At 40.4% G+C, this 12,775-nt stretch overlaps 2 protein-coding genes across 8 annotated transcripts in view; both read left to right on the plus strand.

Annotated features, from left to right (window-relative positions):
- LOC113258953 (zinc finger protein 37A-like) overlaps positions 1-5,475 on the plus strand; it is a 33,316-nt gene extending 27,841 nt beyond the window's left edge. For all 3 annotated transcript variants that reach the window (XM_048219163.2, XM_048219167.1, XM_048219166.2), the window contains one exon: positions 2,477-5,475. In XM_048219163.2, coding sequence (XP_048075120.1) covers positions 2,477-2,661 — 185 coding nt within the window. In that variant the 3' untranslated portion in view covers positions 2,662-5,475. The remainder of the gene's footprint in view (positions 1-2,476) is intronic.
- Positions 5,476-7,006: 1,531 nt separating this feature from the next.
- LOC130541823 (zinc finger protein 33B-like) overlaps positions 7,007-12,775 on the plus strand; it is a 56,165-nt gene continuing 50,396 nt past the window's right edge. The window contains exons 1-2 of one of the 5 annotated variants that reach the window (XM_057308534.1): positions 7,007-11,296; positions 12,454-12,588. Coding sequence is in view for 4 of the 5 variants with exons in the window: in XM_048219158.2 (XP_048075115.1) it covers positions 12,574-12,588 (15 nt within the window). In the remaining variant the exon portion in view is untranslated. Of the gene's footprint in view, positions 11,297-11,322; positions 11,881-12,453; positions 12,589-12,775 lie in introns of those variants that run through there. The other 4 variants (XM_048219158.2, XM_048219161.2, XM_048219160.2 and 1 more) reach the window with 4 other exon arrangements.

Below are 12,775 nucleotides of genomic sequence, written 5' to 3' on the forward strand. Positions count from 1 at the left end.
AAGAACTGTTGGGCGCCTGGGTGGTTCAGTTGGTTAAGTGGCTGCCTTCGGCTCAGGTCATGATCCCAGGGTGCTGGGATTGGGTCCCACATCGGGCTCCCAGCTCAGTGGGGAGTCTGCTTCTCCCTCCCTCTCTGCCCTGCCCCTCCCCATTCAGGCTCTGTCTTTCGCTTTCACTCTCTCTCAAATAAATAAATAAAATCTTTAAAAAACCAAAGGATTGTTAACTTGGTGTACAGTTTTTAACTAGGGATCTGAAATGGTAAAAAGGGAACACTGAGATATCGTGAAGATAGCAAGAATCTGGAAGGGAAAAATAAAAGTCAAATGCATCACTAAGATAACAACTGCAGGCAGCAGCTACCAGCTCTCGGCTGGTCAGACAAAGGGAACAGGAGAGGCATCTCTTAGAGCTAAAGAGCAGCCCTCCGGCAGGAACCTATTCTATCAATGTGGGTATCCAAGCCCAGAGGAGGGGCCTCACGGGGTTGCGGCCGTACTGGCTGAGGAGGGAGTGCTGGCTGCCTGGCACTGGTTTCTCTGATGGGATGTGATGACGCTGGTGTACAAGTGTTAGAAAAACAGCAAACTGAATTTAGCTGCTGCTTTCAGAAGACCCCATGCCTGACGGGTGTGGAGCAGGGATGCTAAGGTGCTGACAGCACAGGATGCTGATGGAAAGCCCACAGGAAACAAATGGGAAGAAGCATGTCCCTTCGCCGTCCATCCTTGCAATCCTCAAAGCATATACTCTTGGCCAAGCATGACAGCTGGTAAAACCTAAGTGTGGTTGCAGTGGAAAAAGTCGGCCAACCCAACCCAGTCAAGCGATTGAAGTTAACATAAATAATATTGGCATTTGGTATCATTCAATAGTATTGGATTTGTGTGCCATGTAATCGGATGCAATGAGAATTCCACCAAAAGTGCATAACCTGAGTCTAAGCAGGAGGGACCATCAAACAAACTCACATTGAGGTGCACTCTTTAAAATACATGGCTTGTAATCTTCAAGCATGTCAAGTTCATGCAAGTCAGGAAAACTGAGAAAGTGTTCCAGGTTGAAGGAGACTGAAGAAAGATGCAATTACAATGCTTGATCCTGGATTAAATCATTTGGCTGTAAAGGAAATGATTCAGAGAATGGGTGAAAAGTGAATGGGGTCTGAGGATTAGGTGGTAGGTATTAGTGTTAGTTTCCCGATTTTGGTGTTTGAAATGTGATTATATATTCCTGTAACTAAAGTATTTGGACGTGATATAGCATGTCGACAACGTGCTCTCAATAATTTAGAGAATGAAAGTTTATTTGCAGTATTGTTGCAAACTTTTTCTAAGTTTAAGATTATTTCCAAAGAATAATGTAGTTTGTACTTGATAAATAAATCACCTAACCTTTGTTTCTTTAACTTAGGTAATAATGTTAAGCTATAAATTAAAATAGAGACTTGGTTAAAAATTAAGCTGGTTCAAAGAATCTCCTCTAGAGGGAGCCCATGTGTCCCAAGCAGAAGAGCCAGGACTTAGAGCTGATTACTGTGTACTTAAAACTCATGTCTCTCCTGTGTTCTTCCTCGCACATGGGTCTTTGGATCACTTTTTTTGAAAAGTAAAGGAAATTGGAGGGCATTGGCAGCTGAGATTGGTGCCCAGTTTTACTCCTGAGATGACTGTTTCCGGGCTCAGGCATTTTGTTCCTGGGCTATTGGGTGGAAGAAGAGTTGTGAATGTCTGGTGAGGAGGAGGAGGGAGTGGCTGGGTTACCTTAGGTAAATTTCCCTCTCTGTGCCCTCTGTGTATTGACTAAACGTATGTTATTGGACACTTACGACATGTCAGGCCTGTGCTAGAAATTGTAAGTTTTAATTCTTATTAAGCCAGGGGAGTATGAATGAATGGCTATAGCAGTGAAATAACTGTCAGCGTCCCGTGGAGCTAAGGGTAGGACCCTCCTAGCATCCTTAAGGTGAGTAGAAACTGTAGACCCATGTTGTCTAATCATACATCTTAGTTCATTCAGGCTGCTTTGAGGAAGTCCATAGACAGGTGGTTTATAAGCAACAGATACTTCTTTCTCACTTCTGGAGGCTGGGAAGTCTAAGATCATGGCACTGGCATAATTTGTGTCTGCTGAGGGCCTGCTTCCTGGTTCCTAGAAGCCTGTTTTGTCCTTGTGTCCTCACATGGCAGACACGGTGAGGGATCTCTCTGGGGTTTCTTCTGTAAAGGCACTAACCCCATTCATGAGGGCTCCACTCTTGTGATCTAATCATCCCCCAAAAGGCCCCGCCTCCAAATATTATTACATTGAGAGTAGTTTGCCACATGATTTTTTTGGAGGGAACAGGTGATACCAGACATAAACAGTCAATCTATAGCGTGATTTCTTCATTTTTATTTTTATTTTACAAATAATACTGAGATATAGTCTTTTTTAAAATGACAGCTATTCCTTTCGTTTCCCTTCCCTTCCCAGCACAGGGACAGCAGTCCCATTGCAGGTCAGTGAGGCGAAGAGAGGAGCTCCACACAGAGGAGCAGAGTAGTACTGCTGTTCCTATCACAGAGACATGGGACACTGGGGAGTTGGCGGCTAAGGAGATTGCAGATACAGGGAATTGTTGGCATGGTTGGAGATTGATTACACTGAGAGGAAGATGAATGTATTGAAAATGAAGTACAAGTTTCTCCCTGTTGAAAGTGTTTATAAATATAGAAAGAAGACTGAGCAGAACCCTGAAGTGTTGAATCAGAATTGGAGGTATTGGTAGGAATTGATCATTTTTAAAATAAATATACCTTGATAGACATAGATACATTAATAGATGTGTGTGTACATATGTAGACACATGCATGTGTATATGCAAATATGTGTGTATACAAACCTATGTGTGTATGTGTGTGTGTATGAATGTCCTCCGTACACATATTTCCTAGCTCTTTGTACTGGAAAGCAACTCCATTCCAGTAGCAATGAGAACTAGCTTCCAGAGTTTGGTTTTTAGATACTGTCTTCCACTTAAAGGAAGCAGAACTCCTTGGTAAATGCCTGATTCCAGACCTGGGCATGGGAAGGCAGATGAGCCTAAAACATCTTCCTACGAGAGAAGGCAAGGAATGGCTCAAGGAATAATGAAGGCATAGCAAAAGTACATAAAAGAGCCATCTTGAAGATGCTCCTATTGGCCAAATCTGGAACAATTTGAGCATAAAAATGAATAGTAACAATGGAATATAACCTATGTTATAAAACAGAAAGCCATGAAGCCATATTGACATAGAAATAAATAAGTGGGGAGAAGGGAATTCTCTTCCTTACTAGTAAATGTATGAGGAATAATGAAAATAGAAAACCAGTATTTGGTAACCCATCATAGTAGTGATTGATTCAGACGAGATTATTAATAGATACTAAGATTGGTGAGTGGATGAGGAACAGATTATTGGCATTATCTCAGAATATCTCCACAAATATGAATTTCAAAGGGGATACTGGTGATATTATGGCAGGGGAACCCAGCAGACACCAAAATGACAAGATGATCCAGGCTAATACCACCATGATCTGCATTGTGTGGACCCTGACATGGTACACTGATCCATCTTTTCTGTGGTTACTACCAAGAAAGCATGACCTAAGTCTGGTAATGAAGAAACACAGGAGAGACCCAGACTAATGGGATCCAGGACCAGAAAGGAAAGACTTTGTTGGGACAGTTGTTGAGTTTGGAGTGGGGTTTGTGGATCTGACAGTAGTGTTCTGTCAAGGTTGATTTTCTGACTTGCTTGTTTGGTCGGTGGTTCTGTAAGAAAGTGTCCTTGTTTTAGGAGAATGCCTAGTGGCGTACTTAGGAATTGTGGTGTATGGCGTCTGCAGCTCTATCTCTTATACTCAGGAAAAGAATAATGATAATAGGAGGATAGTTGATCAGAAAGAGACAAAGCAAATGCAGTGACATGTGAACAGTTGGGGAATCTAGGTATGGGAGATGGAATTTTTTTACTGTTCTTGCAACTTTCCTGAAGTTTGAAATTATTTCAAAATAAATCATTAATTAGTTTCTTTGGACTCACCACTTATACATCGGTAGTCTTCCTTGCTGTAACCATTGCTGTTAGTTCAGTGTGTTTAAAACCCACATATATGTACATTAAAAATATGTAATAAGAGTACCATCTTATTTTAAAGTAAGATTCAAATTTTTAAATAACATCATATATACATTCATGAAGTCTGATATTTATTATTGTGGTTGAAATAATACAATTTCTGAATTGTCTAGAACCACAAAATGTTAAAACTGACTTCCCAAATGAAGTACAGATTGTACCTCTGGTTGCCATGTGGTAATGATACTTTAACTAGTAAGCCTAAATGAATTTTAGAATTGTTGGTATCCTGTGAATGAGCCCCTCTCTTAAGTAAGTGCATAGGAGGTTTCTTGGGTGATTTGGTGATTTGTTCTTCTTTAAATTTACAAACTGAAATTGAAAATAATTCTTAAAATCTTTAAAAGTCATCTAAATGAAGGAACTAAGAAAACCATCATTAGGCAAACCACACATCAATGATGACTGCTGACACTATCCATTAACAGATGCTAATAATAAGATATTAATTAATTACAATGGGAAAAATAGTAACGTTACAGCAGAGGACCCTGGCAGACATAACTTTAACAGAGTGGTGAACATGTCTCGTAATCAGACATAGCAACATGATGAACTTCCTGATACGATGCCCTGAGACCTACACATCTCTTAAGTGGTATTCTTGTCCCACACATACATCATCCCAATCACGAGAAAACATCAGACAAACACATATTGGGGGACCTTCTACAAAATAACCAACTAGTATCTGTCAAAGTGTCAAGGTTGTGAAAGATGAGGAAAGACTCAGGAGCTGTCCCTCCAGTCAAGTGACACTTCCTACACAGACTGCTGGTGTCACCTCATGCAGCTCCCGCTCATCCTCCCTTCTGAACCTGGGATCATAGTCTTTGATGGCTTCTGAGAATGGCGACATCCTGCAGGTTTTGCCCACTTCTTGGGAGATGAATAACAAATTCTGATCACAGAGATGTAAGATGAGCTCTTTTGGGGGTTCTGTCTCCATGATTTAGCTCCAGAAAGAGAGAGCTCAGGTAAGAGAGTTTAATCTTCCAGGTGGGATTCCTATTCATTGTGCTGGGACCTGAGTCTGTGAGAAAAATTCACTTGGCATGGAAACTTTATCCAGGGTGCCTTCAAGGTCCATTCATATTGCAAGTGGACAAGATTTCCTTCTTTCTCATGGCTGAGTAATACTCTGGTGTGTGTGTGTGTGTGTGTGTGTGTGTGTGTGTGTGTGTGTGCATGCACACATATATATCACACCTGCTTTATCCATTCATCTGTTGATGGACACAGGTTGTTTCCATATCTTGAGTATTGTGAATAATAATGCAATAAACATGGGAGTGCATATATCTCTTCAGTGTCCTGTTTTCATTTTCTTTGGGTGTATATCCTCAAGAGCAATTGTTAGATCATATGAAAATTTTATTTCTAATTTTATGAAGACCCTCCATACTGTTATCTATAGTAGGTGTACTGATACACATTCCTACCACCAGTGTGCCAGAGTTTCCTTTTCTCCACATCCTTGCCAGCACATGTTATTTCTTGTGCCTTTGATAATAGCCATCCTAATAGGTATGAGGTGATCTCTCATTGTGGATTTGATTTGCATATCACTGATGAGTGATATTGAGCATCTTTTCATGTACTTGGCCATGTAGATACCTGCTTTGGAAAAATGCCTATTCCTCTGCCCATTTTTATTTTTTAAAACATCTATGTATTTATTTATTTTGGAGAAAGAGAGAGAGAGAGCAGGGTGGAGGGGCAAAGGGAGAGGGAGAGAGAGAATCTCAAGCAGACTCCTTGCTAAGCATAGAGTGGGACTCAGGGCTTGATCTCGTGACCCTGAGATCATGACCCTGAAATCATGAGCTGAAGAAATCAAGAGTCGGATGCTCAACTGACTGAACCACCCAAGCACCTCTCCTCTGGCCATTTTTAAATCGGATTTGTTATTTTTGAGTTACAGGAGTTGTTAATGTATTTATCTGATAGATGGTTTGCAAATATTTTCTCCTGTAGGTTCCCTTTCCATTTTTTTTATTGTTTTGTTTGCTGTGTAGCAGCTTTTTAGTTTAATGTAGTCCCACTTACTGATTTTTCTTTTCTTTGTGGCTGTGCTTTTGGTGTCCTGTCCAAACAGTCATTACCAAGACCACAGTTGAGGATCTGCTTCCCTATGTTTTCTTCTAGGAGTTTTATGGTATCAGGTCTTAATGTTTAAGTCTTCAACTTATTTTGAGTTACCTTTGTGAGTGGTGTAAGATAGAGCTCCAAGTTCATGTTTCTGCATGTGGTTATCTCATTTTCCTACTATCATTTATTGAAAAGACTGTCTTTTCTGCACTGAGCATTTCTGGATCCCTTGTCAAATATTAGTTCATTGTATATGCATGAGTCTATTTCTGGACTCTTAATTCTGTTCCATTGGTCTACCTGGCTGTTTTTATGCCAATACCGTATTAATTTAATTACTACAACTTTTTGGTATAGCGTGAAATCAGGAAGTGTGATGCTTCTAGCTTGGTTCTTTCTCATGATTGGTTTGACTATTGATGGTCTTTATGGTTTCATACAAATTTTCATATTGTTTTTTCTATTTTGTGAAAAATGCCATTGAAATTTTGATAGGATTGCATTGAATATATAATTGGCTTTGGGTAGTTTTCAAAATTAAGGTATAATTGGAATATAACATTGGGTAAGTATTAGGTTGACAACATAATGATTTGGCGCATATATATATATATATATATATATATATATATATATATATATAATGATTACCATAATAAGTATAGTTAACCTCCATTATCACAGATTTTTACAGGTTTTTTTCTTGTGATGAGAAATTTAAGATCTACTCTCCTCACACCTTTCAAAATACAATGCAGTATTGTTAACTATACTTACCATGCCAAACATTATATCCCCAACCTTATTTATCCTGTAACTGGCATTTTGTACCTTTTCACTCCCTTTGCCCACTCCCCACACCCTGCCTCTGGCAACCTCCAATCTGTACTATGATTTTGGTTGTTTTTGTTTTGTTTTTAAAGATTCCACATATAAGTGAGATCATACAACATTTGTCTGTCACTGTGTGACTTCCTCATTTGGCATAATGCCCTCAAGGTGTATCCATATTGCTCTTGCTCCCTTAAGAGCAAGGTTTCCCTTTTCATGGCTGAATAATATTCCCGTGTGTGTGTGTGTGTGTGTGTGTGTGTGTGTGTGTGTGTGTGTGGTTTGCTGGCTCTCCTGGTCCTGTGGTTCTTACTAAGGTCTGGCTGCCTGTGAATAGGTACACAGGTGGAGGAGGCTCACCCTGGGTTCCTTGGCATATAGTGTTGGGTTCCACAACTTCTACCAACGCATTTTTGTTCATGGATGGATGTTGAATTAGTTGTTTAAAAGGAAGAGAAAAAGGAGGAACCAATGTCTTATGCTGACATGCTGATGTCACTCTGGTACATTTTTTCCCACTTTTGTTTTAAGTAATCTTTACTCCCAGTGTGGGGCTCAGACTCATGACCCTGATATCAAGAGTCGTACGCTCTACTGATGGAGCCAGCCAGGCACCCCTTTCTAGTATATTTTTCTAAGATGTGATCTTGCTTACATATTCTTATAAACCAAATTCTTAATTTTGAAGTATTTTGTAATCAACCCCCTATGTAAGTTAGTATACCTCTGCATTACCTTTTTTTTTTTAGTAGTCTCCATGCCCAGTGTGTAGCCCAACATGGATCTTGAACTCATGACCATGAAATCAAAACTTGAGGTGAAATCAAATCAAGTGTCAGATGCTTAACTGACTGACACATCCAGGTGCCCTCTACATTACTACTTTTAATGGTTACACAGTGTTCCACTATACCCTTAATTTATTTTACTTACACAAACTTCAAGAATATTTCATTTCTAGTATTTGCTTTTATAAATTAAATTTTAAGGAATCCTGTTAGTTTTAGCTCTTGCCTCTTTGCACTAAACCTAGCATTCTCTACTGTGCATTGGGATATTGGTGCTTGGGACTGTGTAAACCACATTGCACACTTCTTCCTTGCTGCCTGTTAGGCTTTCCCCTAGGAGACCCTACAGGAAGTTTGGAGGACAGGGTTACAGGAGGAGCAACTTCCTTCTTCCTGTTTGCAGGATGCTTTCGTTAACATCACCCCAGCAATGGCCCTTCACCTTGGCCACTAGTGGTACACTACAGCTTCTTTTTTTGAAGTATTTAAAAATTGAGATATAATTCACATATCATTACATTCACTCCCTTAAGAGCAGAAAATTCAGTGGTTTCCACTATATTCACAAAGTTGTGCAACCATCACTAGTGTCTAATCCCAGCAGGTTCCCTCACTCTCCAGCTTCTTTTTGCTCTCCCACTGTAGCCGTATTGATCCCTCTCTGACAGGCAGCACCAGGTGAGTGGGACAGCCTTCAGAGGCGTTATCCCCACCATGCCCTCTGACAGGCCTGCAGCAACTGAACAGCGCCCCTCTGAAGGTCTGAATTCCAGTTCTGAGAGGCTCTTCTCTCAGTACCTATGATATCAGCATGACCCAGGCATCTCCCCTGCTTCAGGTGTGGAATCCTAGTTCCTCAAGTGTAGGATCCTCTCTTGAGTGGCTAAGTTTGAATTCTTTGACTTCTATCATGTTACCCTGGGGTGGTAGCTGCTGTCTGCAGTTGTTATCCCTGTTACCTCAGTGTTCACTTATGCCTTTAAAATACCTGCTTTAACCCGTTCTATTAAATTCCCTCCCTTATCTATCTGAGTGGTTTCTCTTCCCATCTGGACTCTGGTGTAAACATTCTTGTATGTACATCAATGAAAATTAATTTTATTATTATAAAGTCATGCGTAGTTGTGTAAATGGAATTGCCAGATTGAAATTCCTTTATAATTTGATAAAAATGAACCTCCAGAGAGTTTACATGAATTAAACTCTCAATAAAAGTGACTAGGAGTAAGTATTTTCTCAATTACATATTACTCTTTTAAAAATATTTTTGAGTCTTATACTTCAAAATGGTATTTTACTTATTCGTAATTTCCCCAGATTGGAAATTAAGGTCGTTTGGGAAGAGATAAGTGAAGTGTGGTAAATTCATACCATGAACTAGGACTTGGGAAATAAAAGCCAACAAGTGTATTGATACACGAAACAACATTGATGAATCTTAAATGTCTTGTACTAAGTCAAAGATAACAGATTCATAAGATTACATACGGTAAGATTCAATATATGTGACTTTCCAGAAAAGGCAAACTGTAAGCATGAAAAAGAGATAGTAGCTGCCAAAGGATAAGAGTGGGGAGAATGTGTGACTTCAAAAGGGTAGCATGAAGGAACTTGGGGGGCTGTGATGAAACAAATCTGTATTTTGCCTGTGGTGGTGGTTACACAGATCTGTACATTTGTCAAATTCATAAAATTACAGCAGAGTGAACTTTTGTGTATAGAAATTTTAAAAAGTTAAATCTCAATGATATCTTACTTTTTTTACTTAAAACATTTGCATTTTTTCAATTCTAATAATGGACTTCTACATACATTTGTCATTCATTTTCATTTTATATACATTTATCATTCATTATCATATCAGCATTTAGTTCTATAGCCTGTTTTAAATTTTTCTTTCTATTGATTTCAAGATCTCTTTTTAAATTAATGTATCTTTTCTTTCAAATAGTAAAAATATAATTTCCTGGTTTATTTGCTTTTAACTTAAAAATTAGGACTGAGTTATTTTTTATAATGTATCAGATACTAAATTTATGGTTTCTGTTTTTGGTGTCATAACTTGTCACTTGTATTTTTTTTATTAACTAGTGTTTTATTTTAAATCTTGAATCCATGTGAATTATACCATGTGTGATCTATGTACATAACTTTACTCCAAATTATTGGGAAGGGATTACTGTTTGGAATATTCCATTCTTTCCTCAGTGCTTTGAAATGCTACATTTATTATACTACATTCAAAAAATATACTTAATCATGGCTTTATTTCCATGAAGCAGATGCCAAACTATTTTTAGTGGAGCAGTATTACGCATATTGATACTTTTTAGGAATTTTTCTTTTTGAAATGTTTTCTGTTAATTTAGATTTTTATTTATTCCAGATGAAGTTGAGAATTCTTTTGTAAAGTACACATTAAGGTATACAAAAATCAAAGAGAAAAAAATATATACAAAAGTTTATGAGATTCTTAGTGGAATGTTTTCAAAGAATATTCTTTCTATAAAAGGATAGGTCTTCATTTATTCAAGTAATCTTAATGTCACAGAGGAAAGAATATGTTTATGTAAATGAATATATATATCTGGACTGTGTTTTATGATTTATCTACAATTTTCGTTTATTGCTTTCATGATTTTTGATGAACTAACTTTCTTGACCTTGCCCTCTCCCCCTGGCTTTTCATTTTCTGAGAGAATCGCTGATGCTGTCAGATACTTTTTTTCAATTATTTTTATTTTAATTTTTTTAAAATATTTTATTTATTTATTCGACAGAGATAGAGACAGCCAGCGAGAGAGGGAACACAAGCAGGGGGAGTGGGAGAGGAAGAAGCAGGCTCAGAGCGGAGGAGCCTGATGTGGGGCTCAATCCCACAACGCCAGGATCACACCCTGAGCCGAAGGCAGACGCCCAACCGCTGTGCCACCCAGGCTCCCCAGATACTATTTTTTTTAAACATTCTTTTATTGTTTTGATGGAATCTATTTCCTAGTATTTGAAAAATTGAACTCGACATGCAGGTTCCCTTCTCCTGATAGCTAGCTGTGTCTAAATTGCACCCTTGCTACACATGGAACTCAGCTGTAATCCGTAACTTGAGGGGAGTCCCTGACGGGCTGCGACTGCTTGGGGAGCTATCTCAAGCGCCCCCAACTTTCACGTGCTCGGTAAAGACTGCACTCTCAGCCAATCTCGCACGGCTAGTAGCCAGCAGGGAAGGGGAGTTCAGTCTTGCAGCACTGATTGCCCGGACTGTCTGGTTCTGCGCATGCCTGGTTCCGCCTTCTGCCTCCGTGCACTTCCGTCTTTTTTCCCCCCGTTTTCTTCAAGTCTCGCGTGGGAGGCGATTCCCGGGCCGCTGAGTCTCTGCCCTTTTCTGGGGCCAGTGCCTCACAACGAGGGAGCGATAGGTGAGCCCGGGACGGTGGGACGAGGGCTGAGGGGTGCGCCGCGCTGCCCGGGGGACGCATGTCAGGGGTAGGCGGTCGGTGCCCGATAGTGTGGAGGTCCGCGGACCCCCGACGGCAGGATGGGGACGTCTCCATCAAGACTAGGGGTCGGTGAGCCCACGTGATCGGCCCCTGCGCGGAGCGAGCCGCGCTGTCCGTGCGCCACCGTCCTGGAGGCCGCAGGAGGAGGGTGTATGCGCATGCGCGGTGGGTGGCCGGATCCGGTCGGAAGGGGACGGCGCTCCGGGGAGGACCTTTGCGCGTGCGCGGTGGGTGGTTGCGTGCGGTGGTCGGGGGAGCCGGGTCGGCCTGCGGGGCTGTGCGGTTACCAACCCCCCCCCGCCCCGTCCCGCCCCGGGGAGACTGGTTCCCTTGGTTCTCCCTTTATTTTTCCTGGAGTCTGCGCTGCTCACCTGCTGTGCCCATCACTGCATCCTGATGTGCGCTGTTACTCAGTCCTGACTTGTCCTGGCATTCAGGAAGGATCTTCAAGAATTCTCTGTTTTTGTCGTATTTAATAGAAAAAAAAATTTCCCCTCTTGGAGGTTAGTGACTTGTTCAGAATCACAGTTTGTTAGTGGCGAAGACTAAAAGTCATGTCTCCTGACTCACAAGAGAGAACTGCCTGCTTTTCCACGCAAGGAAAAGCAAATGACTATTAAAAAGATCCTTTTGAGAAATGCTAACAAAGATACAGAAATTGAAACGTAGACCTTTCCTTAAAGCACCGCTTTTTATAGCTTTCTGTATACTGTATACAGTATATAGCTTTCTGTATACTAACCAGAGGTTTAGTAACAGTAGGAAAATTCATGAGCAGATTAGTCGGGAGTATTTTTACTACAGTTTTGGTGAAGGGTTGATGTTACTTCACTGGTTGTATTGTTTTGTTTAAACCAGTTTTTTTTATTTAAACATTTTTCATGAGCATCAAGGGAAGTTTAAGCTGTTAAATCCTCAGGGAGCAAATATTTACATTTACCTAGGAAAAATGTTATGCCCAGGAGCTACTACATGATTATATCAGAGTCCTGTTAGATGGGTGGTGTTTGAACATCTGCCATCCCTTCTGAAGGTCGGAGGTCCTGACATTCTTCCTGACTATTGGGCGTGTGTAGTTTTGTAGGGCAGGAAGATTCGGGAGCCGCCAAGCACGCCAGATCTTCCATGACCCCATTCCTCTTCTTGTAACACAGCACATCTTTAGAGTTGTCTACATTCTTCCAAGACACCAGAAAATGAACAAATCCCAGGTGAGTTATTTGTTCATTCCCCACTTCATTTTACAGTGGTTTTTTTAAACACAAAGACTTCTTGGAAGGTATCTTTTTTGGTCTTAACATAGGGACACATAGTGGATAACCTTCTGGTGACAGCCCTGAAATGAGTGCCTAAAACCGTTCCTCACTGAGAGTAATAGGGTCCAAGAGATAGTTCAAG

The sequence above is a fragment of the Ursus arctos genome, unplaced genomic scaffold (assembly GCF_023065955.2).
Source record: "Ursus arctos isolate Adak ecotype North America unplaced genomic scaffold, UrsArc2.0 scaffold_7, whole genome shotgun sequence".
NCBI lineage: Eukaryota > Metazoa > Chordata > Mammalia > Carnivora > Ursidae > Ursus > Ursus arctos.